This window comes from Thamnophis elegans, chromosome Z (assembly GCF_009769535.1).
Source record: "Thamnophis elegans isolate rThaEle1 chromosome Z, rThaEle1.pri, whole genome shotgun sequence".
NCBI lineage: Eukaryota > Metazoa > Chordata > Lepidosauria > Squamata > Colubridae > Thamnophis > Thamnophis elegans.
Window position 1 is genome coordinate 124,069,716 of NC_045558.1, and position 27,986 is coordinate 124,097,701.

The 27,986-nt window shown below is 40.2% G+C and overlaps 1 protein-coding gene across 2 annotated transcripts; it reads left to right on the forward strand.

Moving 5' to 3' along the window:
- The first annotated feature begins 59 nt into the window (after positions 1 to 59).
- On the forward strand, positions 60 to 27,944 carry STX1B (syntaxin 1B). 2 transcript variants are annotated; one of them, XM_032237519.1, is made up of 10 exons: positions 108 to 128; positions 8,179 to 8,278; positions 8,982 to 9,056; positions 13,466 to 13,539; positions 15,585 to 15,693; positions 16,714 to 16,787; positions 18,018 to 18,155; positions 20,301 to 20,411; positions 21,068 to 21,104; positions 27,940 to 27,944. In XM_032237519.1, the coding sequence occupies exons 1-10, from the start codon at positions 108 to 110 to the stop codon at positions 27,942 to 27,944; spliced, it is 744 nt and encodes a 247-aa protein (XP_032093410.1). The 2 variants fall into 2 exon arrangements, with proteins under 2 accessions (XP_032093412.1, XP_032093410.1); XM_032237521.1 differs by lacking the exon at positions 27,940 to 27,944 and having other exon boundaries at positions 60 to 128; positions 21,068 to 21,148.
- Positions 27,945 to 27,986: the final 42 nt, after the last annotated feature.

Sequence of the window (27,986 nt, forward strand, 5' to 3'; positions counted from 1 at the left end):
ATCAGTGTTGCTGATTATGATCTAATCTGTATCAATTTTGTTTTTTTGGATAGGCCAAAGACAGTGATGATGAGGAAGAGGTGGTACATGTGGATCGAGACCATTTCATGGATGAATTCTTTGAACAGGTAAGATAAAATATAGCTTTTAAGGTTTTTGCAAAAAAAAAAAAAGATAAGGAATTCAGATTGTAAGAACTGAGTCAAGATATTCACGTTTGACATTCTTATGTACTTTGTTTATATTTAACAATTTGTCAGAAATGCTCTTTTCTAACAATAATTAATATTTCAGGAAAAAAATCCATTTGTCTGTCTCTCTCTTTGTCTCTGTCTGTCTGTCTGTCTGTCTGTCTGTCTGTCTCTCTACCTACCTACCTACCTACCTACCTACCTACCTACCTACCTACCTACCTACCTATCTATCTATTTATCTTTTATAATTACTAATTCACTGCTCATTCAGTCTTATAAAAAAAAAAACCAATTCATTTTAGAGTCATAAATGTATTTTAGATTCATATCTTAAGAAAGCAATAGACAAAAGAAAACATTTGATCAGAATGGGATTTTAAGTTTTAGTAGATGAAATTTCCCTGTTCGGATACAGTTTATTTTCAAACATAGACGAAGGTAGGCTGTTCTGGAAGCCTCCCAAACGAAGGCTACTAGCTGGCCACTGTTACGGATAGCTTGGTTCCAGGCTACCAAGATTTTAGTTGAATGTTGCAGATCTCCTTTGATCTTCCCAGGCTGATAATTTATTATTTATTTGGTTGCATCAGAGACTGAAGTGGATATGACAAGTTCCACTTGTGGCTTCTGAAATGAAACCTGGGTTTGGTCATATATTATTCAACCTATCTGCATAAAGGTAGTCCTCAACTTCTGACCAGTCACTTAATGGCCAGTCAAAGTTACAACACACATCCACAGAGCTACTTATGATGTGTTTTGAAGTTACAATTTCTGTACCCAGTCACATGATCCTATTTGGGGCACTTGGCAACTGGCCCACCTTCAAAGAGATTTTAGCATCTCATGGTCATATAACCATAATTCGTAATGGTTTTTTTAATGGTTTCCAGTGTTTGTTTCCAGTTTTTTGCCCAGAAAGGGCAAAAAACGCCCTTTCGGGAAAATCCATTTGCTTAAGGACCATGGCATTTGCTTAACAACCACCAAAAAAAGTTCAAAAATGTCATGCCTCAATTTATGACCATAATACCGCCATAATTCCAGACTCACAAGGTAAAGAAACTGGCCTCATGGGAAGTGGAAGCCACAGCTGTCAGAATCCATTACTTTTGACTCCAGACACCAAATTTGGTATTTGTAGCTTGTGACAGCAAAGAAGTGAAATAAATATTATTCTGTTAACTGGGTGCTGGCAGTGCAATGCATTGCAGAGACCTGGCAGGTCCAAATCCATATTTGGTTCAGTTTCTAGAGAACATTCCAGAGAATGAAGCCTTCCTGATTCTAGAAGCAGAGGACTCTTCTTCTTAGGTTCACAAGTTAATCAGGATGCAGCTGGAAGAGTATTCCTTTTTTATACCAGGAATGGTTCAGTCTTCAGACTGGAAAACTAGGAAATACATTTTCCACCATGTTTGTTGGATGGAAGCAAGCTATCTCTTTAAATCCATATCAACAAATGCCCAGGTGGCATTTTTTAAAATTAAAAATAACTGCTGTGCTGATGAAGACTCAATTTTAAAGATGGGGAAATAAATGGGGGAATTATGGGTGAGAGAATCTGAATCCTGCCTGCATTTCTTTCATTTCTCTTACCTCCATTAAGCCAATCTGTCCTCAAATGGCAGGTATTTAATATGCAAGAACATCTTTTAATGTTACTAGGCAGTCTCCATAATGTACAGGTGCTGGGGTTGGAGAAATGCAGGGATAGGAATTGTGAAATTGATGATTGCATGTCTGGTCCTGTTCCCAAAGGACATCAGTGATTATGTTCTGGAGTCTTTCAGTCTGGAGAAATTTTGCTCTTTTAAATTACATCATAGGAGCAGTGGGTTGCTGACCTGGATTTAGGCAAACAGTCTCATACATTGCTCATGTTAGACTAAGGTGTCAAATGCTGATTGGATCCACTAAAGTATTATCAAATGCACCATGGAAGGAAGCCCCCGTTGGTGCTGATGTAATGATTCAGTTGAAAGGTATGGGTAAAACAATGCTGTGAGGTCTACGAGCAGAGGCTGAATATTTCAGGACTTTGGACAGGGCTTCCTAGAATCAGCTCACAAACATGGTTCAAGTCCCTTTGCATCACACTACCCTCTAGTGATGAGTTAAGTTACTGCTGCTCTCTAACAGCATAAACCAGTGATGGCGAACCTTTTAGACACCGAATGCCCAAACTGCGCACATGCCCAAACTGAAAGGTGTGTGCGTGCATGGGGACATTCATGGACATGTGCATGCATGGATATGCATGGACATGTGCATGTATGGACATGTGCGAGCATGCACATGCACAGACATACATGCACACATGCACAGACATGCATACAGACCCAAAGATCAGCTGGCCAGCAGAAGATGGGGCATCCCAACCCCGGCAGCTTGGCAAGAAGTAAGATATTTTTCTTCCGTGAGCTTTTGTTTTGTTGCTTGCAGGGAAACAGAAGCTCATGAAAGAAACGCCAGAGAGATCTGACCTGGAGAAATGGCACATATTCCAACAGAGAGGGCTGTGCATGCCACCTCTGGCACACATGCCATAAGTTTGCCATCACGGGCATAAACCATGTTGAACTTTTCAATAATTTCAAGGTCCCAAAGGTGCTTTTTCAAAAGGCAATTAGACTTTATTTTTCTTTGGAGATGTTTTACTTCTCATCCAAGAAGCTTCTTCAGTTCTGACTAATGGTGGAGGATGGAAGGATTTATATTCCTTGCAGTAAATTCTTCACAATCCCCCACCATTCAGTCACAACTGAAGAAGTTTCTTGGATGAGAAGCGAAATGTCTTCAAGGAGAAACAAAATCCAGTTTCCTTTTGAAAAACCACCTTTGGGACAACCATCACGTGGATGACTGAGAATCTCCATAGACAATAATTTGAAGGGAATCTATAAACATAATGGACATGTGCAAACTATTGACAGGTGCAAACCACTCCTTCTCTCTCTCTTTTGCATTTATGCTTGTCTTCCTTACAGATGTGTCTATGGAGATTGTCAATCCATGTCATCGTTGTGCTTTTTCCAAAAGGCAGCTGGACTTCCTTGGTTTTTTTTTTTCTTTTGAAAATATTCTGCTTCTCATTCAAGAAGCTTCTGAACTGAAGAAACTTCTTGGATGAGAAGCAAAAGGGAAAAAAACAAAGTCCGTTAGCCTTTTGGAAAAAGCACCTTTGAGTTTACAGCTTCTAGTTTTCTTTCTGGGTTTCTGTAAGTATGAAGAGAATTGTATGGCTGAAAGGGCGGACTGTGATAAATGGGAAGGGGAAAGTTAATAATGGATATGGATCCATCTCACAAGAATATTACTTGCAAGGGAATGCAACCTTCACAATAACCCCTTTCCCAGTTCAATAGTCTCCTTTCTTTCCAAATGGAATTGAAAGAGAAATACAGGTAATCCTTGAGTTACAACCACAATTGAGCCCAAAATTTCTGTTGCTAAGCGAGACATTTGTTAAGTGAATTTTACAACCTTTTACAACCTTTCTTGCCACAGTGGATGAGTGCATCACTGCAGTTGTTAAGTTAGTAACACGGTTGTTAAGTGAATCTAGCTTCCCCATTGACTTTGCTTGTCAGAGGGTTGTAAAAGGTGAGCACATGACCCCGGGAAACTGCAACTGTCATAAATATGAGTCAGTTGTCAATCATCTGAACTTGGATTGCCTGACCCTGGAGATGCCACAATGGTTGTATGGGTGAAAAATGTCCATAAGTTCCTTTTTTCAGTGCCGTTGTATAACTTTGAACGGTCACTAAACGAACTGTTGTAAGTCGAGGACTCCTGTGCTTAACAAAACCCAGATATTTTGTTCATATCTTTCCACAGAGATGCTCAGGAACATAACCCACTCTTGGAAAAGTTCTCTTCTTAGTCTGATCTTGATGTGGAAGAATGGAAAACACTGCTTCCACCCCCCCCCCCTCCATTTTACTGGTTTTAAAACCTGTCAGGGCTCCTGATAAAAGCCCCCCATTGAACTGGAGCTCACATCCTTGGGGCACCCACAGTGAGCATCTTTCACCAATAAACTTTTCTCCCAGTATGTATTTATGATCACGCTGAGAATAAGAGCCATGTCCTAGAATCTACTTTTAATAATCCCAATTCTAAATGTATATCTGCCTCCATCCACTGGATGTCGCCCTTTGATGACATCAGCAGCCAGCTTGCTTCAGCCTTCCTGTTTTTGGTTTCCCCAGGGTCCTGCTGCCCACTGTTCTAAGGCAGATAGCTCACTAAGCTTAAGGAAAGCTCCTTAAATAGTAAAAGGGCCGGAGGTGGCATTCAGCCGGTTTGGATCGGTTCGGCTGACCCGTTAGTGGAAATCACAAGTGGGGCCACCCCAGCTCTATGCTGTCCTATTTAGGCACGTTTTCAAGCCAAAGCGCGTGTGCAGAGTGTATGCATGAGTGCTCACATTTGCAAATCGGCAGGGAAAGTAAGTAAATACCACCCCTGATTCCCAGCCTGCACTACACACTCCTTCATTCTCATCTCTTCCACTAAGCCAAGGAAGAGTTTGTCTATGTGTGTTTCTACAAATGATCCGAACAGCCTCCACAACTATAGACAGTCCTCGACTTCACAACCCCAACTGAGCCCAACATTTCTAGCCTTAAGCGAAACAGTTGTTATGAATTTTGCCCTATTTTATGACCTTTCTTGCCACAGTGGCTAATGGAATCATTGCAGTTGCTAAATTAATAACGCGGTTGTAAAGTGAATCTGGCTTCCCCATGGACTTTGCTTGTCGGAAGGTCGCAATAGGGAATCACATGAGCTCAGGACACTCATAAATACGTGGCAGTCGCCAAGTGTCCAAATTTTGATCAAGTAACCATGGGTTTAGGTTTATGTTTATTGGACTTATATGCTGCCCTTCTCCCAAAGGACTCAGGGTAGCGTACAATATAAAAACACATATTACAAAAGTTAAAAGAGAGATTAAATAGAATATCCCAAAAACCCAATAGACCTCTACAATAAGATTTAGAAATTAAATTAAAAATAACAATTAAAATTAATAATTTATTCTATTCAGGCCAGGCCGGCTTGCTGGAAAAGCCAACCTTTTAGGGCACGCCGGAAGGACCAGAGGTCGGGAATTATGCGAAGCTCTGGGGGCAGCTCATTCCAAAGGGAAGGCGCTCCCATAGAGAAGGGTCTCCCCCTGGGGGTCGCCAGTCGACACTGCCTGGCTGACGGCACCCTGAGGAGGCCAACTCTGTGGGATCGTACTGGACGATGGGAGGCTACTGGTGGCAGTAGGTGGTCTCGCAAGTACCCTGAGCCTAAGCCATGGAGCGCTTTAAAGATCATAATTAACACCTGAATCACACCCAAAAAACAACCGGCAACCAGCGCCTAAAAGGGGTGTAACATGGGAGCACCTCAGTATCTCCATGACAACCGGCTACAGGGCAGGAAATCGCAGCTCAAAGGTACTCCCCGAGGTCCCAGGAAGTTCCCATAGCTAGACCTGGAACCGACGATGGGATAGGGTACCTCCTGCATACCCCGAGAAGGAAAATCATCTCCCCGAAGCTCTCCTCAAACGTGACAGGACACCATCTTGGGCATGCGCAGAACTAGCACCTGGGGAGGTTACAATAGTCATAACTATGAAAAGTGGTCATAAGTCATTGCTAAAGATCTATGGAGATTCTCGGTCATCCAGGTCATGGCAGTCCCAAAGGGGCTTTTTAAAGAGACAACTGGACTTTCTGGTTTTTCTTTGAAGACTTCTCTGAGAGAGCTGAAGAAGCTTCCTGGATGAGAAGTGAAATGTCTTCAAAGGAAAGCAAGAAAGTCCTGTGCCTCTTGGAAAAAGCACCTTTGGGATGGTCATAAGTCACTTTCTCCCATGTTGGTGTAACTTCAAACAGTCACCTAATGAACTGTTGTAAAACAAGGACTAACTGTGATTTCTTTGTCAGGACATTGAAATGTCCTCTGTGGACAAAAATGACTTCTGAGCAACTAATTTTAAATAATTGCCTATAAAAGAAATATCTCCCGGTTGTGTTTCTTGTGTGAGTGCTTTTGAGCAGCAAAACAGCACTTTTCTGCAATTTTGTTCTTTCTTACCTATCGGAGGAGATCATGAAATTTTGTTCTTGGTGGGCTACCACCTGAAGGATGCAGGGAGTTAACTTACAATAGTATAAGTAGAGGAGGGGAGACAATAAATCACCTCAACCTAACACTTTGTAAAGCGGGGGTGCCCCCCTCCTATGGGCCATGCACCGACACCTATCCACAGCATGCCAGAAACTGGGTTTGGCAAACAAACAAAGCCCATCCATCTGCAAGCTGCACATGAAACCAGGCCCCTCTGGGCCGTGGAGAAACCTCTCTCTATGGAACCAGTTCCTGGTGCCCAAAATGTTGGGGGCTGCTGTTTTAAAGGTACCAGGACCACAGTTTTTAAAATTCCTAGCCAATATGACCAAACTAGGGTTGAGAAGGTTTCAATAAAGAATGCCAATGAAAGCTGCAGTTGGATGGACTGGGCCTGTCTTAGTCTTTTCATTTCCTGACTCTGTAGTCATCCTCAAAGGTCTCTTCTTGTCTTAGATGACACTGGCTGGATTCACACCCTACTTTATGCCATAATTCTCAAGTTAACATTCAAATAGAATAGGAATAGGAATAAGAATAGGAATAGGAATAGGAATAGAATAGGAATAGAATAGGAATAGAATAGGAATAGAATAGGAATAGAATAGGAATAGAGCTGGAAGGGACCTTGGTGAGCCAAGGTGGCGCAGTGGTTAAATGCAGCACTGCAGGCTACTTCAGCTGACTGCAGTTCTGCAGTTCGGCTGTTCAAATCTCACCGGCTCAGGGTTGACTCAGCCTTCCATCCTTCTGAGGTGGGTAAAATGAGGACCCGGATTGTTGTTGGGGGCAATATGCTGACTCTGTAAACCGCTTAGAGAGGGCTGAAAGCCCTATGAAGCGGTATATAAGTCTAACTGCTATTGCTAACTGCTATTGGTGGTCTTCTAGTCTAGCCCCCTGCTCTGGCAGGAGAACCTACCATTTCAGATAAGTGGCTGTCAAGTCTCTTCTTAAATTCTCCAGTGATGAAGCGCCCACAATTTCTGAAGGCAAGCTATTCCACTGGTTAATTGTCCTCACTGTTAGGAAATTTCTCCTTAATTTTAGGTTGCTTCTCTCCTTGGTTAATTCCCATCCATTGCTTCTTGTCCTGTCTTCAGATGCTTTGGAGAATAATTTGACCCCCTCCTCTTTGTGGCAGCCCCTCAAGTATTGGAATACTGCTATCATGTCACCCCTAATTCTTCTTTCCTCTAGACTAGCCAAACCCAAATCCTGCAATGTCACAAGGGCACTGAAAAAAGTGACTTATGACCGGTCTTCATATGTAAGACCTTTACAGCATCCGCATGGTCATGTGATTAAAAGTCAGGTATTTGGCAATCAACATATACTTGCAAGACTTTCAGCATCCTGAAGGCAATGGACATTTATGACCTTCCTAGTTATCTTCTGAAAAGCAAAGTCATTGGTGAAAGCAGAATTTGCTTAACAGCCGTGTGATTCACTTAACAACGATGCAAAAAAGAGTCTAAAATTGGGCATGTCTCACTTAACCACTGCCTGGTTTCCCAATGGAATTTCTTCTGGTCCTACAGTGGTGGTCATAAGTCAAGGACTTCCTATAGTCTATTCGGTTTTATCTTATGGTATTTTGTAGACGCAGCTATCATGACTCTCATTACTTCTGTCTTTGGCTCCTGTGTGAACCCGAGCTAATGTTTATTGAACCAGCCATTGCTGAATAGTATGAACCCTGGCTCTGATTCTTAAAAACCCCAGGGGAACTGGTCATTTACAACTCTGGTGGCAACTCTGAAAACCTCCGCCTACCCTAATTCCTGAGGTTTAAAGCAAGCCACATGAACGAGAATTGATGCGTGCTTCTGTGTTTTTCGTCCAGGTGGAGGAAATCCGTGGCTGCATTGAAAAGCTCTCAGAGGACGTGGAGCTGGTGAAGAAACAGCACAGTGCCATCTTGGCTGCCCCCAACCCAGATGAGAGTGAGTGAAAGCCTCTTTACGGCCCTGCATATGCATCCTCAGCCACTCATATATACACACTGGAGATGCCCAGTGCTCTCTCACCTGATCCTGTGGGAGGTTGGAGGTAGGGACTGCATGTGTAAGGCCATCATTTCAACCACCTCTCCAAATTGCTGGAAATGTGACCACAAAGAGAGTCGGTGGAGTTAGAGAGCTAGAACAGCTTCTGTTCAAGAAAAGACAGCAGTGTTCAGAACATAAGTGGCGGATAAGGTGAGACATGATGGAGAAGTATCACATCATGCAGAATATGAGAGGGGGGGATCCTTTTCTCCACTTCTCACAAGGCTAACAATGGTGTCACTCACTGAAGCTTCAGACTGGACATTTAGCCAAGGACTAGCTATGCTTAAACTGCGGTTCTCTGCCATCAAGAATAACAATGGTCACCAATGTAGGTGCTTTTAAAAAGAGACTATTTTAGAGGGTACTTGTCTTAATGCCTGCTTATTACCTCCAGCTTAGCGTACCTTAAACACCAAGTTTGGGGAATGTCAAGGAACGAGGAGATACCTCTCTCTATCAGGTTTATGAGTTGAATGTACCTGATTGACCACTGTGGGATGCAGAATGCTGGATTAGATGTCTTCTTGACCTGACCCAGCATAGTTTCTTTTTGTTTTTAAGCTTCAGCATCCTCTTATTGTTATTCATCTTGCAGAAACTAAGCAGGAATTGGAGGACCTCACAGCTGACATCAAGAAGACGGCCAACAAGGTGCGCTCCAAGTTAAAAGGTAAGCGCTGAAGTTGCAGCTTTATATCTTGTTTCCTTTTTGTTAACAAAATGTATCTTTATTGGGCTTTCAATGAAGTGCCTGACTTAAGAGCATCATTTTGATTCTTAAAACCGCCTTTTAAAGTTGGCCACTTTTACTTTTCTTTTTTTTTTAAGAATATTTTTATTTTTCAATAAACACAGACAAACAAAAGACAAAAAACACCACAAAAACATCTTCCATTACAAATTGTAGAAAGTGTGTCAATTGGTTACAAAAATCTTTCGTGAATCCCTTCCACAGTCATCACCTACAATTCATATCAAGTTATATATTTTAAATCAAAAATATTTATATATATTACTATCATCATACCTCAACCTTCATTTGACTATAATTGTTTTTACGTCCTTTTATATAAAATATTCCCAATTAAAAAAAACACCACATAATGGCATTCTGTTAACTGTTTCCATTATCATCTGGTAATAACATCTTTATGACATGTTGTAAATAAAAATTGATTATATTTAATAATAAAGTTTCTAGACCTCCTTTCTTAATCACTGTTTACAATTTATATCCAATTTCCTTTTATCAAACCAGTACATATATATACATACATTATTTTTAATTAAATTTGACTTAATTTTTTATTATAAGCTTTCATACATAACAGAATTTCTAAACTTCCTTTCATAGTCACCATTTGCAATTTAGATCAAATTTGCTCTTATCAGACCAATGCATATGTATATATTGTTATCATTATCAATTATTTATCTAACTATATCCATTATCACTTCATTTTTTACAAAATGCTCTAAATTTAACTAAATTTGACTAATTCTTTATTATAAGCTTTCATATATCAACCTGTGTCTTTCCAGTAATAGTGCAGTCTTGTGTCTTTTGCCATTTGTGGGATTAGTCTTCTGGTTGTTTCCTTAATAAGATTTGTATGGACTTCTCTTCGCAACTTGTTGCTTGTTGCATATCTTACATAATCTCAAAACCCTCCATCTGCTTCTTTAATCAGCTTATCTTTGGTTATCAATAGTGCTTCTGACAAAATTTCTCTCCTTAGATCCATCAATTCTTCTCTTTTTTCTTCTTCTATACCTTGAAATCTGGGGTAGAGCTCCTATCCATCTATTTCCCCTTTCCATAGTCCACTCTTTCCATTTCCAACCATGCTCAGTTCACTGTTGGTATCAACAATTATCTTCTTTGTTCATTCTTCCCTTCAGTTTTTAGAACCTCCACTTTTTCCATTTGATGAACGTATTCAATTTTTCCATCAAATTTTACTGTTTTACAAACTATGTTTTCCAATCTCTTCTCAATTTTCTCTTACTGCTAATAATTTTTGAATTTCAAACATAATCTTTTGCAATGTTAAGGTTTCTTTTTGATGTTGTGCCATTCTTCCAACTGGTAAACACTGCCACTCTAGCATTCAAAACTTTTTATTAGATTTGACGCAAGTTCATTTATAATATTTCAAAACAAGGCTTTGCTTTCACTTCTCTCCATCTGCCAATGAAGCTCCCAAAAAACACCTGTATAAACAACCCATGCTCTTCTCCTTATCACTCTCTATAAACAAGCTGAAGAACCTTGAAGTGCAAAGTCAAAATGATCAAAGCGAAAAAAGAAAGGGCAATGTTTCCAGGACTCAAGCCTCCAGCCTCCAAGTGACAGTGTTACTTCCTTTCCTTCTAATATTACAACCCTCTTTGTATTCCTTTTATATCTTCTTTATATTCCAGGCTTAAAAGAAACAAAATTCTTAAGTGAAGCAAAATAGGAAAAAAAACCATCCAAGCCAGTATTATAATAATAAAGAAAAATATTTTAATCCATAGGTTAAAAAAAAGAAGTAGAAGAAGAAAAACTAATCCATTCACTTTAAAAAATAGGAAATATTTGCAAAAATTCCATCCATAAAAGAATTTTTTTAAAAAAAGATAACACACTGTCCAATGCAGCTTAATTTCGCTGCTTATTTTCTTCTGTTTTCAAATTTAATTTAGCTTTAATTTGGGGGGGGCAGTTTCTTTTATAACAATAAGATTTCCTCACCAGATGGACATACTTTCTCTTTCAGCTTTTCTCCCATTCTGGAGCTGTTCCAACTTCAGCAGCTTTTGGCTGCGCTTCTGTCGCCGACAAGAAGAGATTCTCTTGGATCAATCAGGGACTTTGCGGTGTCCCTGAGATCAGCAAGACACTCTTCCCTGTCACCGTCTCTTCAGGATGGTTTAGGTCCAAAAGGACCATGCAGGGTCAAAAGTATCGACTGCAATCTCGAAGCTCCGAGATTGCATGTCATGCCGTTGCGACGTCAGCTCCTGTCTCCACTTTTACTTTTATCTTTACAATTATACTGATCTGTTAGTAAAGTTACAAGGACTGGTATTCAACCTTCTCATACTCACCCACCTGTGCTCCACAGGGCTTCCCTGAAGCACCTGCATATCTGCCCACAGCACCATGTACCCAACTGCACTCCACAGCATCTGCCTGTGGCACCTGCAGCAGCCACTCACCCACCTGTGCCCCATAGCACCTGCCGGCAGCATTTGCACACCTGCCCAGAGCACCTATCCATGTTACTCCATGCTCACCTATAATTTTCTGCCAGACTGCTTGTCTGAGACACCTACCTTTTCCCATGTCATGCTCTCAGGAAGTCCTTGATTAATTACTTACGCAGTCCTGGGGTTATGACAGCAACTGGCCTGTTGGGATTGGAGTCGCTAAGTGAAGTGGGCATGTGATGTGTTTTACAATCGCTTCACTTAGCGATGGAAATTCCAGTCCCAATTGCCATTGTAACCAAAGTACTACCTGTACACATTTCACTTTCTCTCACACACATAATTGTCCAGTTAATTGGTTCATTGGGTTTCTATTTTGCTTTTCCTCCAAGAGCTCAGGATAACATATGACATACTCCCCCCCCTCTGATTTTTATTCCCAAACAATTGTGGAAGGTTGTTCTGAAAGGTGATGACAGGTCCAGTCAGCTCAAAGCTTATTTTGATTTGAATGTGGATTTTTGTGGGTCCAGCATCTTTCATCCAGGCCTTTGGCAAGAGAGAGTAAGACTCTGCACTTCATCATGCTTGGCATCTTTTATCTTTACATTTTATGTTTTAATGATTTGGTTGTAATTTCTTTGATGATTGAGAGCATCATTGAGATAAGTTTAATAACAAAGTTGAAGGCAAATTTAATAGCAAGTTTAATCAATTATTTAATAAATTTTAATTAGTTAATCATAATTGCTACAATACACTGACCCTTGAGTTACCAACTTAAGATGGTTTGCAAAGCTTCAGTTATATTATCACAGCAAAAGATGATTGATCCTCAGGTAAAGTAGGAGAAGAAGAGGCTAAGGTGGAGTCAAGAGAGGACATAGCCTAGAATTCTTATGTATCCACACATACTTCAAGTCTAGCTGCCGCCCTTGAATTCCATTGATTCTTATCCAATGCTAATTTAGTGCTAACCATTGACTAGATTCTTGAGCAATAAATTTTCTTAACTGGAACTTAACTATGATTCTGATTCTTTATGCCTGTCTTGACCTAGACATTTTCATGGCTCTGTTCATGAAGGGATCAGATAAGTGGAAATTCTCTCAACAGTAGGAGGGTGCTCTGGTGTGCATAGTAAGGAAGATGATCTTGACAGAGATATGCACACTCTATTGCCTAAGCAAAGCAGGCTAAAGCCTTTTTACATTTAGAACACCCAGCTAACATTCAGAAGTAACTCAGGCAAGACACTCTAATTCAATGAACTATAAAAAGGAGGGGCAATACAATCAAACTTGCAAAGTTCTGTTATTTTAATCAATCTCAATAAAAGTAGTTTTAGACATGGAGTTGATTTCATGGTGTACTGCTAGGTGGAAAAGACATTGGGAAACAGGGGAAGAAGAGGCTGTCTAGCAAATGGTCAAGAGACAATATAGCTTGTAGCTGCAAAATAGGTAGGACAAAAGAAGAAACCTTCCCTAATTATTCAGGCTGTAAAGGAGACCATGGGAGAATTGTACTTTCAGACTTGCTAATTGATGTCAACCTTACCAAGTAGATCAGACAGAAAACAACCAGATAAACTAATTTTACTGTATTGTAAAATTTCCTTACCAAAATCTGTCCATTTTTTTCTATACAATCTATGTTATTTGACTATTTTCTTGGTAGCATCTCTTCCCACTGTTTCACAAGGTTTTCCCCACATGCTATTGCAGCCTCTGTCTATTAGTGGCGCTGAAACCTAACTTGAGAGACTTCATCTGTAACTCACCAGCTTACCATTAAGGGCAACAGTTCAGATTATTGCACTAATTCACTGGTTTTTCATTTCTATACTACTGCTTTGATTCTTCATCTATTTTCTTTCTCTAGCGATTGAGCAGGGAATTGAGCAGGAAGAAGTGCAGAACCGATCCTCTGCTGACTTGAGAATCCGGAAAACACAGGTACTCTGTCTTGGATCTCCTCCAATAGCTACTTCTTCCCTTTGTATTGTTTTCTTCATTTTCCATTAATCTTTTGCTTTTCCCATAATCTTGCTTGGGCTAGTTTCTTAATTGTAATTTAGCAATTATGTACGCTCTTATTTTTCTTTTGAAACAACTTCCAAATTGGACAGATTTTTAAAAAAAAAAATTGAAATGAGGTAGTTCTGATTGCAGAATAGAGGCAATGGAGGTATAGTATAAAGCAGAGATATCCATCCTTGGTAACCTTAAGATCTGTGGACTTCAACTCCCAGAATTCCTCAGCTGGCCATGCTGGCTTGGGAATTTTGAGGTTAAAATCCACAAGGATACCCGTACTATAAAAAGAGTGTCCCTAATCCTTTACAATACTTAAATCGGGACCAAATGCAGAGCTAGCTTTCTCTTTATGCTCTTGACATACTGGGTAAAGGCAAGTGTGGTCCTCAAGCCAACATAAGTTGGGTATCCTATGTTAGAAAGGATACGGTCTATATTGCAGGTGTGACACTCCTTTGCCATCTCTTTTTCTTATTCAACTAATGACCTCAATTACAGCTGCCATCTAATAAACAGCCAAAATTAAGTCTTGGAGGTGATGATAGAGGAGAAGAGCAAGCTGAGTTGGAAGGTGGAGTTAAACCTGTCATTAGTTTGGAGTCATTGTGTTGCCTGAAGAGACAGGTGCCTATGAATTCTAGTGCCAATTTAATTTTGACCTTTAGTTCACCAGATTCTTGTGTATAGGGAACACTAATAACCTCTTCTGCTGATTGAACTCAATAAATACTTCCGATTATTTGTTCCTGACAAATAACTTTTCTCAATCAAGCTTTATATATTTTTCCATCTGATTATTTTACTATTCTAAATTTCCTTGATTTTGAAAAATGCTCCCAGGGCATATTCTTCAAAGGTACACAGTGCTGTTCCACACTTAAGAGAATGTCTTATCTAAAACAGCAGCTGCCTATGAAAAAGAAAGCAATGTTTTTTTATTTTTTTCAGCAACATACATGCGAATCCCAAGTTACGATGCAGTTTATCAGCTGCATTATTAATAATTAAAAACTGCAGTCATGTTGTGAAGATCCTCAGCAACAACAGCTCCTAATCAGCTGTTCTAGCCAATCTCTTTATGTCAGGGAATTTACACAGCTGGCATCCAAATGAAGTCAGAGACGCTGACACAAACTTGTAGTTTTATATAAATACATAGATTTAACACCTATATTTGCAGTAGACAAGATAGTGAGGTACAGACTAAGATCGTGAGGTAAATCATGAACAGCAAGCAGAGCACACCAAAGAAAAAAGGCGGGAAAAAGGGAAACTCCCCTTTCTCACCCAACAACCAATCATAACATAGATTGCCTCATGCAGGAGCCTGCACTCTCCATCAATCAACTATAACTGTGTGTTGTGGCCCATTGCAGAATACACTTTATTGTTCCAGCAATTAAATTAAATATCTTAATACTTTAACATAGAAACTGTAATCCCACATATGTGGGATTTCTCCTCTTTCTCCCCATCCCCAACTTTCTGGACGTTTTTTTTTCCCCCCTAGTAAAAATCTCTTTCTTCTCCCTTAACTCTACTAAATCTATATGTGGGTTTTGTTTTGATTTATTTGGGTTGTTTTTGTAGTCACTTCCTTTGCTTAGCTAAGACCAATTTCCATGCCCTATCCCCTTTCCTCCCTTAAACACTATAGATGCAAAAGGTTTTCAAATTAAGAGGTGTGTGTGTGTGTGTGTGTGTGTGTGTGTGTGTGTGTGTGTAAAAATCTGAAACAAAGTTGATCACAGGGTGATCAGATAGATAGACATCCATCCATCCATCCATCCATCCATCCATCATATCATCTGTCTGTCTGTCTGTCTGTCTGTCTGTCTATCTATCTATCTATCTATCTATCTATCTATCTATCTATCTATCTATCTATCTATCTATCTATCTATCTATCTATCTATCTATCTATCTATCCTTTGCCTCTGTAACTATCTCATTTTCTTCCCTAGCATTCCACTCTATCTCGCAAGTTTGTGGAGGTGATGACAGAATACAACACAACTCAGTCTAAATATCGAGATCGATGCAAAGATCGTATCCAGAGACAGCTGGAGATAAGTATGTCTGTTTACTTTTCTCAATGTTTGGCTAAAAAATAAGGGTGGTGGTGGTGTTTCCTGATGCAGTGCCTTTAAAAAAAAACACACACACATCCCTCATTTTCTTCTTAAATGGTAAATATTAAATGCTTTCCCCCAGAAGAGATGGATAATGCAGGTTGGAAGGGGAGTGGGAAATCTTTGTGACATTAGTTGTAAGAAAGATGAGAGCAGCACATGAATGTCTCTGCTTCTGACACAAACAAACAAACAAACAAACATACAAACAAGCACATAAATAACTGCAGACTGGAATTTACAGAAGAGAATATTAGTAGTTCAGAGTTGAACGGTCCTTGGTCCTATCTGAGCTTGGTTGTTTTTTTGCACACGTTTCATTACCCAACTATGTAACATCATCAGTGTGAGTGAGTATAAAAGTGAGTGAGGTCCTCTTTGAGGGAAATGGACAGTTTAGAAACATGAAATAAAAATACATAAAAATAAACATAATCAGGAATCAAACTCTACACTGACTAGCACTGATGATGTTACCTTTTCAGGTTTGCAGTGTTGATGGTCTTTTGAAACCCAGCAGATTAGATACCATCTAGAGATCAGAAGGAATGCTGCTCCAAAGAAGGTGGACGGCATTTGAAAATGCCTCCTCCCAAGCCCTGCAGTTGGTGGAATCTAAGTGAAGGGATTTAAAGTGAGCCCCTCCTGCTAAATCTTCTAAGTGAGGCAGAACAATTTAGGAGAAGGTGGTACAAATGAGATCTAGTTCCTGTGTCAATTTATACCAGCATAGTTTTCCCATGTAATACTGGTAGCCATTGATGGGAAGCTCCCTTTTAGGATGAGGATTTTAAGATTTAGAAGCAAGCAGAATGAAAGACAAATTCAGGTGTTTCCTCCTTAACCAGAGAGGGAGGCAAGGCAGTTAGGGAATCAGCTCAGAAACAAGCTGGATCCTATGAGACAGTGCTATATCACACCATGCAGTTGTTCCTCATGGCTGTGTTTTTCCTTCTTGCAGCTGGCAGGACAACAACCAATGAAGAGTTAGAAGACATGCTAGAGAGTGGAAAGTTGGCGATTTTCACTGACGATGTATGTATCCGGGGCCTCAGTTGACTGGGGTTAGTAGAACAGGTAGAATGCAGCCTGGAAAGCATGTGGAGTTGCTGAGCATTTCAAAGATGGATCTCCCATGGTTGAAAGGTGGCTGCAATAGCAAGCTCTCAAAGAATTTGTAGACACTATGAATAAGGATGTAAGAATAGCTTTGCTGGATCAGGTTAAGGCCATCATAGTCCAGTATTTTGTTTCTTCTGTTAGACAATCACAGGTCCTTACAATCAGGAGATAGAGACATGTCCTCTCCCATTCTCCTCCTCCTGCAATTTGGAGCCATTTTGTCCTTAATCCAGGGCTAGTGTTAAAACTCCAAGACCAACAGCACTTGACTGACCTTTTTCCCATGAGCTTACCAGTCTTCTTTGAAAGCCTCCAAAATTTGTGACCTTCACCACATCTTGTGGTAATGACTCCCACAGGCAAATTGCATGCTGTGCAAGAAGTGCTTTCTCTTGTCAGTTTTGTCCACTCATTCTCCTTGGATGGTCCCTGGTTTTAGTATTTGAGGGATGGAAAGAAACCTTTTCTTTGACCACGTTCTCCAACTGATTTGGTAGTTAGAATCCAATTGCCAGAATCCAAGGAAGCGAGGGAGATCTGGAATGGGGTAGGAGGGGGAAGAGAGTAGGACAGAAATATCCCACCATCTGCCTTCCTCCTCTCCCTCCTCCCTCCCTCCTCTTCCTCCATACTGGTGTCCATGTCAGTTTTCATTGTTCCAAATTACTAACCAAAGGAATGGCAGATAGAGAGGATAGAAAGGTAAAGGTAAAGGTTCCCCTGCACATGCGTGCTAGTTGTTTCCGGCTCTAGGGGGTGGTGCTCATCTTCGTTTCAAAGCCGAAGAGCCAGCGCTGTCTGAAGACATCTCCGTGGTCATGTGGCCAGCAAGACTCAACACCAAAGGCACACAGAGCGCTGTTACCTTCCTACCAAAGTGGTCCCTATTTTTCTACTTGCATTTTTATGTGCTTTCAAACTGCTAGGTTGGCAGAACTGGGACACGTAACAGGAGCTCACTCCATTATGTGGTGCTAGAGATTCAAATCGCCGAACTGCCGACCTTTCTGCTTGACAAGCTCAGCGTCTTAGCCACTGTATCCCTACAGAGTGGATAGTAGGCAGGAGCAAATGTTGGATTGATACTCATTTCTGTCCTGTTTTCTAATCATGCCCCACATGGTATGGTGTTTTTTTTTCCAGATCAAAATGGACTCACAGATGACGAAGCAGGCCCTGAACGAGATTGAAACCCGGCATAATGAGATCATCAAACTGGAAACGAGCATTCGAGAGCTCCATGACATGTTTGTGGACATGGCTATGTTGGTCGAGAGTCAGGTATGGAAGGCAAAGATAGAAATAGATGGATGGCAATGTCAGGTTATCTTTCAAGATCACCTGGACTTCTTAGTTTTTTCAAAGACTGGTGAAAATGGGGGAAAGAGAGGGCAGAACAAGAGATAACCAAATAATTTCAGAAACACTGCAAGAATTATTTGTTCACCAGATGTGTCCTAATGACAGGCTATTCCTTTAAAATCCTACATGATATTGTAGCCTCACTGCATTGCTGTAGCATTGCACTGAGATCTGTTTCTAAGGCTAATGCCCTTTCTTGGAAGTCAGGTGTTGGCAAATGGTGGATCACTTTTTATCATTAGTGGGACCCACCAGTGACTTTTGTTTACCCCCAGGCCAAAAGCCAAAATGATAATCTTTACATTTTTATGTAAAGAGCCAAGGTTCTTTACCTTTACATAATGATAACTTTAAAAATTAGTTTGTGTTAACGTGCTCCTTTGGTATTACATCTTAAAAATCATTTTAATGTTTTTAAAATATTGTTCTTGTTGATTTGGATTTTTTCTTCTCTTTTGCTATTACTTTATTTAATTTTGCCTCTTTGTAATCTAATTCATTCTCATATTTTAAATGGTATGTTTTTGCTAAGCTGTTGCAGGAGTGTAGGATACATACAGGTAGTCCTCGACTAATAACTGCAATTGAGTCCAAAATTCTTGTTGCTAAGCAAGGCCATTGTTGTGTGGGGTGTACCTCATTTTATGACATTTTTGCCACAGTTGTCAAAACCACTGCATAGTTTGTTTGTTTTTAAATGCAATCTTCAAGCAAATCTGGCGTCTCTCATTGACTTTAATTGTCTGAAGCTGATGGGAAGATTATAAATGGCGATTATAAGACCCAGGGACAGTGCCAGTGTCATAAATATATGCCAATTGCCAAGCACACTAATTTTGATCACGTGACCACGGGGATGCAACAACAGTTGTAAATGTGAGAAATAGTTGTAAATCACTTTTTTCAGTGCTGTTATAATTTTGAATAGTCGCTAAATAAGTGGTAAGTCAAGGACTGCCTGTATTTCAAATCTATACATGAGGGATTGATATACTGACCACCCATTCTTCTCTGGAAACTTCTAAGTGGGGGCAGTTTACAAGAATTCTGATCCTTTTGTGTACAAAATTTTATTATCTATATGCAAGGGATGTTATTAGTAGGTTTGGAAAATATTCATTAATTTGTAGAACTCTTAAGAACATTAATTTGTAAATTAATTTGTAGAACATTGATTTGTAAAAACACACTGTGAGCTTTGTGAGGAGTAAGCATTATAGATGAGTACAGAATAAGCTGCCTCTGGTGGGCAGAGTGACAGGAAATAGATTGGAAGATTATGAAGAAATATGCAGAGCAACAGTCATTGGCACTCCACGCACACGTGATGAGACAAAGAACGAAAATGGAGTCACTGGGGACTGCAGTCATCCCTCCACCTCCACCCCTGTCAGCTAAAACTGGTACAGAAAATTTTCACTCTGGGATTGCGGTTTGGAGTCTTAATCATCAACATCACTTCCCAGAATTCAACCCTTCCTGGAAGCAGTGTTCCTCTTTTCCCCCACGACATTCACACAAGCTCTTCCATCAATTATCTGATGAGTGGGGAGGTCAGCAACTAGTCAGTGCTGAGAAGAAAAAGAGAGAGAGAGAAAAAACAGAGAGAAGAGAGAGAGAAGAGAGCGGGGGAGATGTTTGAGTTCTATTGGGCTTCATGAATTAAAATGTCTATGGAGATTCTCAATCATCCAGATCATGATAGTCCCAAAGGTGGCAGAACTGAAAAAGCTTCTTGGATGAGAAGGAAACATTTTCAAAGAAAAAAACAAGAAAGCCCAATTGCCTTTTGGAAAAAGCATCTTTGGAACATCCTTGAACTGCAGTGAACCACAAATTACATTTATTTATTTAGTGAATAAATAAGAATAAATAAAACCTTACTGAAAGGATTGGCCTTCCATAGATTCATATTCTCAGTTGGCTGTCAAACTGAGGGATGATTTGCATGCTGGTTTTTAGATTTAGTGTCCTTCAACTATTGCTAGGTTGTTGAGAATATCGACTCACCCAAACTTGAGCATACAACTGATCCTCCCTTGACTCCTTTCACCCTTGTTTCAGGGTGAAATGATTGACCGCATCGAGTACAATGTTGAGCACTCTGTGGATTATGTGGAAAGAGCTGTCTCTGATACCAAGAAAGCTGTAAAATACCAGAGCAAGGCTCGAAGGGTGAGTATATGGGGGCTGGTTATTGGAAAAGCAAGGAATTTGGGAATATTGGTAGCCGGAAAGGGGGATGGTACTTTTACTTACTTATGAAGGTATGATCTGGAGATAAGACCAATGGGGAAGGCCAAAGAGTTAAGGAAAGAGCAGGAGATCAAAGAAGGACAAGGAAATGGGGAAAAAGGAATAATATAAAAAAAGAGGCTAGGGTGGTAATCCAGTGGACCTTGGCATGAAATGCATATAGGGATAAATATTTACTTTTTATATTTTGGGAATAAAGACCACCAGATCACTAAGCAAAGCAAGGTGAGGAGAAGGTGAATGACTTGTTTGCTTACTGAGCCATTTTTAAATCACAGATTGTAGTTGATAAAATACAAGGCAGGAATCTGCTCAAACGAAAGTGTTTTTTTTCCTATGGTTTACCAGATTACTTTTATGTGCCAACCTCTAGGTTTCAAATGGTGATTTTGTCATAGTAGCATGATGGAACACCTTTTGGTGGTCAATCTTCATAGATTTTATCCGAAGCATTACTAATACTTCTTTGTCTTTTCCCCCCCTTGTCTCTCTGTCTCTGTCTCTGTCTCTGTCTCTTTCTCTCTCTTCTCTTCTCTTTCTCTGTCTTGCTCCATGGATTTTCTTGGGTAATGTAGAAGAAAATAATGATTATAATTTGTTGTGTGGTTCTTGGTATAGTACTGGCCTCCTCCATCGGGGGCACTCTTGGGTTGTAAATTAAAGCAAAAAAATATTAATAATAATATAATAATAATTTAAAAATTGTACATGCAGTGGATATAACAGCACATGTTCCAGCTACCTATAGATAAAAACAACTTTATTGGGTCAGCAAATCTAAGTTTGTTGTTCGGCATCCATCTCTTCATCCATTTTTACTCATTTGCTGGGCACCAGGGTACCACCCAGAATATTCAGGTATTCTGGGCCTCATCCATGGGCCTTGTTGTCACGCTGTCCTTCCCACGGCACCATAGTCCAAACTGTGTGATTCCTGCCTGCCCCACAGACTTTTCTCCCCTTTCATCTCAGCAGTTAATCCCGTGGGAAGGAATGGCTTATGGTCTTCTTTTCCTACGTGGCATGGGAGAGAGCATAGCCATGAATCAAGCATTCATCTTTGTCAGGCCATCATTTACAATACAGAGAGGTAGGAGAAAAATGCAAAATACTTTAGTACTCAAGCTGGTATATCAAGTACTAGTTTAGGGCCACAACCTAGTACATTTCCTCCCCCCCCCCCCCCGCCAGTCATTTAAATGTCACATAGCAGTAGCAAATTGCTCAGATCACCAGTTCTTGCTGAGGGAAAAGAAAGAGTAATCCATACCATCAACCAATGCTGATCTTTCTCTTTCCATAAATGAAATGGGAAAAGCTGTGTGCTGGCATTCCTTAGGGCAACATAGCACATGATTTCCAAGAAGAGGTGTTTTGTTTTGTTTTTTAAATTGAGACTTTTCAGAAATGTCAATGTTTTCATTCGTAGGTACCTGGAAAAAAATTGAATCAGTTCTCAGGGCACGATCTATTCACCTACTGCACCCTCCTCCATATGCAGATTTTGCTGCCCTAGCCTAGTATTACCAGCCTCATCTCCTTCCCTTGACAGAAATCTGCATTAGCTCCTGCATAAGCCTGAAGTCAGATCAAAGGGACCAACTCTGCTGCTCAGATATCAAGGGGTGCTATCATCCTTGAGAACTCTTGTGACTCAATTTCCCAGGCGTTCTCAGTGATGGCTCCCATGATACACAAGGTGGAATCCAACTCTGGGAGACATCGGGTACACTGACACAGTCCCTTTTCCCCCAAAGAGCATGCTTGAGCACCATTTACAAGATTTAGCAGATAGATGACTATGGTGTCTGTCTTGACATGGTACTGTTAAACAATACTGCAGCCATCTGGTTTATTGTGATGGAAGGATTGGAAATTTCAGCAGTTTAGCACCGAGTCCTCAGAATAGTGAATGCATCACTTACAAACCTATCCAGAAATCTAAAGACTCATATATTTAAGTGTTAAGAAATAGTGATCATGGCACCCAATCAAACCATGAACATATTAGTATAAATTCTTAATTTTTCTAGTTCAGAATAGTGTTGCAAGGCCATATTGTCCTTTTTTCCAGTCTTTGTACCTAGGGGCCAAGGAATAATTTGTTTTACTGCTATCTGACAATGCAAGAAATTAAACAAAAATTAAATCCGAACCCAGCCTTCAATATAGATCCAAGCCAGATGTGATGTTACTCAATTAAGTTGGCCTGGTGTGCATGTTTTTTTAACACCAATAGAAGGGTGGGGTGAACTAGGTCAGATTAAGACTGGGAGGAGAGTGATGGAATTGACATTTAGGGTATCTGAGATTGTTAGAGTGTCAGAAGGAATTACGACCTGGGCTTCCTATTGCTTTAGGAAGAAAGGATATCCCATTTCAAACACCAAGTGTGAGGATTCTTATGAACCTCACAGGACGTTTGGGTATCTTCTGCCCTCTCGAATAGACCCAATTTAGTTCACACTGCCCCCTCTGCCTTTAATATATATTTTTAAAAAATGTATATGCCAGGGTCAACTACAGGACTAACTTCAGATCCAGTTTGGTTTCTCGAGGACCAAAAGAAGTAACTTCGGGCTATGATACACCTTCAGAAATATGACAGGTGCAGGAACAACTTACAACTTTACATTTTGGGTTTTTCTAATTTTTTTAAAAACAAAATTCTTTGTACATTAAGTATAGGTTTTGCCTTCAGCTAATTTGCTCCTAGTTGGAGCAATTCATTCTCTAGAGGCCCTACATCGTGTGATATTTCCGAGGCTACCATTAATTCCAGATTAACTGAGAAATAGGTCAGGCCTCTTGGGGTTCCAATGCCAGAAATCAATGAACAGTTTAGGAAAATTCTTTGTTTTCTGATAACTCACTAAACTTGACAGTGTATGATTGCTATGTGTTCTTTCATAAACTGAGAGACAGAGGAAGGCCTGTCTCCTCGGTTGTTTTCACAGCAAAATATGAGGGCCACAAAAGTAGAGGAATGATCCATTGATTCCACTACTTGTAGATAGATCCTAATAGATCATCTGGAAGGTGCTGCTTCATACATTATGACAACTACTTGGCACCATTAGGAACCTTTCCTGATAGCCTGAGTGCTGGTAAGACACCATTTTTCTTTTATTTTTACTGTGTGCCTCTGTGTGTGTGCGCGCGCACGTGTGCGCGTGCCTTGATAGTCTTTACATCCCACCAAATGAAGTAAACTACTTCCACTTTCCAAGATAGAAAAGAAGGAATGCATTTTTGCAGGCAGAGGGAGGAAGGAAGGAAGGAAGGAAGGAAGGAAGGAAGGAAGGAAGGAAGGAAGGAAGGAAGGGAAAGTAGGAAGGGAGGGAGGGGGAAAGAAAGAAAAAGATAGAAAGAAAAAGAAAGAAGGGAATCTGTTTTTTTCAAGGTAGTTACCCACCCCCCTGTCCCCATATGCTAGTTTTCTGTGGAATTTTTCTTCTTCATTCCACTATCTCCCACTTCCTTTCCAAATTGGTACAGTCCATAAGTGTTTTGCCCTTTGAATCAACCAAATGCCAAAGTTGGCTTTTAATTCCAAATCCATGTGCTTATCAGCACAGGTTTAAATCTGTTGTACCCATTTCACCACCCATCCCCACCCATGTAGCCTTCCCTCCATGTTCCTTTTTCATGCATAGAGAATCATTAGCTCCACAGAGCAGCTCTTCTATGCAAGCAACCTGTTGGGGCAGCCTTCTCCTGATCTGAGGCCACCGGTTTGGGAGTGGACTGTGCCATGGGATTTCGCTGCCTGTGGAAAACGTGAGCACTTGCTTGTTTTTTCCTTCATGAAAACAAGAACCGTTCTGATTTCTGGCTAGAAAAAGGGGGTCTTAGACCACCTTCTTGTGCTCCTACAAAATGTATCTGGTGCAGGAACAGACCCAAAGCCCATACACATCCAATTGCAAGTCCATATGCACCTCAAATGCATATGCACCTCAAAGCACCTTGCACAATACAAACACACAAATTAACTCAACTGTTCCTACTTATGCTATGGCATTGGGCTTCACACACACACACACCAAAAAAAAACCAAAAATGAGAGTCAGGTATGTTTATCCAAAGGAACCTCTGTGCTTTAACACACTGCCCCACGAGAAACCTTCCTCTGTTACTAGAACAGGGGTCTCAAACCTTGGCAAGTTTATAAGACTAGTGGACTTCAACTCCCAGAATTCCCCACCCAGCCATGCTGAAGTCCACAAGTATTAAAGTTGCCCAGTTTGGAGACTGTGTAGTTGAGTATCCTAAGGTGACCCTCCCACACATGGTGCTCTCAAAACACACTTTTAATTCCCAGAATATCTAAGTTTGGACTACACTGCATGGGGTTATGAAATGCTGAAGTTCAATATAGCTTGAAGACTGCATGTTGAGTTAGACTGTGTAGAGTGAATGTACTATGAAAGAAGGAAGCAATCAAAGGGAACAAGACTGACCCTTGCTGAGTAGTCTGCAATGGTCGGAAATGAAGCCCCTTCCCACTGGCCAAAGGCATTACTGCAGTAATTTATTGTATCCCTTTGTGACATTAGTGAAAAGAGATATTTGTCACATCAAGATGATACAAGGCGTGATGCAGATCTGCCAGCAACCTTAACATCGGTATAACTATGCAGTTATTTCATGAAGCATGCTCTTTGTAAACACCGAGAGTCATTCTTAAATTGTTTAGTGATGGCTTCAATATCAGTAATTTTCAGATTGAAATGTCAGGAGTGTCTGTATTTTCAATGCAATATGTCCATGGTCACCACCAGCTATTGTTTAATATAAGCAGTGGATGTGTTGCGGAATTGTCTTTTTGAAATTTCTATGTAGCAACAAACAATCATGCTAGCACAATCATAGCACTTGGAGATGTGTTTATACAGAATATTCCATTTCTTTAGGATCTTGTAGGGCAATTCCAATGCCTGCTGTTTTCTTACTATAAAGTTTTCTTGGAGTGTAGCTAAGAATGAAGAAGACCTAGCATGAAATGTCAAGCATGAATTAATGTTCTGGACAAAACTTCTTGGTGGGTAGGTAATTCTATACAGCTTCAGTGTTGGCAGTCTAAATAAACTCAGTGCAGAAATGAGACAAAAATTACTTATTTTTAGTAGAAGGTTGATTAGTTAGAGAAAAACTGAGAATATTAAAATAAACAGAGACCCCGTGAACAACTACTTTGAAGCTTGGTAACAGAGTGCCCATTAAGTAATTTCTAACAGCACATTAAGATGTTCCTAGTTCAGAATGTACTTTGTTTGAGGAATTTGTGAACAGTAATCAAAAACATAACCCAGTCAAGTCAAAAGAGATTCCATCTTCATTGGATATCTTTCATTTTGCATAGTCTCTTTCTTGGGGAAGCTTGTGCTGTTTTCATGAGTCAGTTGGCTCTTCTCAACACGACCCTCAAATTGACACACAGAGCCCAGTAAAAGGTGGGTTCCCTTATCTTTTTATAACCACTTCAGTCAAGACACAGCATTTCCTATAGACAATGACAGAGCATTTCTATCTAATAGACATCTCTCAAACATTTCCTAGCTAGCTAGAAGACTAATGCTACTGGCCCCCAAAACGTTAGCTGTGGATACTACAGGATTCCATTCATTAGTATGAAAACAAAAAACAAAGGAAAATGAAGGCCTTCAAGTCCAAAATCAGAGTTGGTGATGTACTAGCAAGGAAGACCTGCAGAAAACCTGCTTGGGTATGGAAGGCCACCTGTAGCAAGCTGTGGTTCCAGACTAGTTAAGAGAGCAGAATGAAGTCTTAGAGCAGGGGTCTCCAAACATGGCAACTTTAAGGTTTATGGAATTCAACTCCCAGAATTCCCCCGTCAGCATTTAGAAGTTGAAATCCACAAGTCTTAAAGTTGCCAAATTTGGAGAACCCTGTCTTTAGAGGGACTTTGGCCAGTTGTTCCATATAAATTCTCTTTCTCCAATTCTATTGATTGAACTTTGCTCTTCCCATCCTAAAATAGATCCTTGAAATGTGTCCGTTCCAAATTTGTTCCAAAAGTTTCCCAATGTTGATGCCCTAAGCATGACCCTGCTTACATAAGTCACCCTTTTCTCTCGTGATGGTGCCTGACAGTTTCTTTTACTCCCAAACTCTCCATTTGCTATTTCTGCTCCCATCTTTAATTCTGACGTTGCAAAACCAGTGAAGGCGCGTGTATGTGTGCCTGCTTGCATGTTCTACATATGTGATAAGGAATATATGTAGGCTACATATATTCAGTGTGGGTGTGTATCAGTGCTCATACATAAATGAACTGGTGGTGATGTAGGTATAAATACATAAACACATAGGTCAAGTTACTTTCAAGCGATAGGCAAGTATGTAAGTCTTTTCTGTCTCTGCTGATGGCTTTGTGCATGGCATGGTGGCAAATTCATTTTGCCCCCCTCATCCTACAGCAAAGTCAATTTACTGCAGTTGGGATTGCAGAAAAGCTATCCCCTAATTTTGGTTTGGAAGACCCCCAAATCATTTACATTATCCTTGTTAATTATCCTTCCCTGTATAGGAAGAGCTTTTTAAAAAGCCACTGAAACAGTTTCTCTGCAGACATCCTTTCATAAACTGCAGATCTCATTTGGTGCCAGGCTTTCCCTTTGGACATGGGCCCAATCCTTAGATCTGAATGAATTTGCCGCAAAAGGATCAGCAAAGCTGTATCTTCCAAAAAGTGTTTGAAATGCTGTTGAGGATCATGTGTAATTGGCAATGAAACTTATTGAAAACAAGCCAGAAATAAAGTGCATAGGTGTGAAAATAAGGGGACTTTACATAAACATGTTTTGAAGAAGAAAGAGGGGGGGGGTTCACCCCCTCTCTATCCTGTTTTAAACTACCCAGCGGGTGATTAGAAAATGCTAAAATGTAATAAATACACTCTAAGACACCTGGATATCATGCACTTGTAATATTAACCATTGTGTTGAAAACAGATTTTAGAAGGAAAGCTGTTTATATTCTGGACTGGATCACCATTATGAAGAAATGTGGCAGTTAAATCTTCTACCATATACTACCATGCTCAGAATTTTTTTACAAGTGTTGAATTATTTCACTTAATGGAAAGTCAGATTAAGATGGCCCTCCACAGAGCCAAATCCCTCTTTGAACGATTCATGTGCCATATCTCTCATTGAATTATGCTGCTTTAGATTAGAGGCAGGGGATTAGACTTCAGAACCAGGAATCCTGTTTTGCAGAATTCACTCACATTAATAGTATGTGTGAACAGAACACCTCCTGGAAGATAACACTATATGCAAGCATTATTCAGTCAGCTCTCCCTTTGCAACCGAAGTGGCACATTGCCACTCCTCATGAGTCCAGTGTTTTTCAAACTTGGGCACTTTAAGAAGTGTGGACTTCAACTCTGGGAGTGAAAAACACTGGTTTATAAAATCAGTCTGATATCGAATAAAGTTATCCATCAAATTCATAATAAAGTTTAAA

What these genes read in the sequence shown, in the direction of transcription:
- STX1B (XM_032237521.1), top strand. Translation starts at nt 108, where the DNA reads ATGGATGAATTCTTTGAACAG. An exon ending in TGCCCCCAACCCAGATGAGA is followed by an intron (nt 8,279 to 8,981) that starts GTGAGTGAAAGC and finishes TTCATCTTGCAG; the next exon opens with AAACTAAGCAGGAATTGGAG. An exon ending in GGTGCGCTCCAAGTTAAAAG is followed by an intron (nt 9,057 to 13,465) that starts GTAAGCGCTGAA and finishes TTCTTTCTCTAG; the next exon opens with CGATTGAGCAGGGAATTGAG.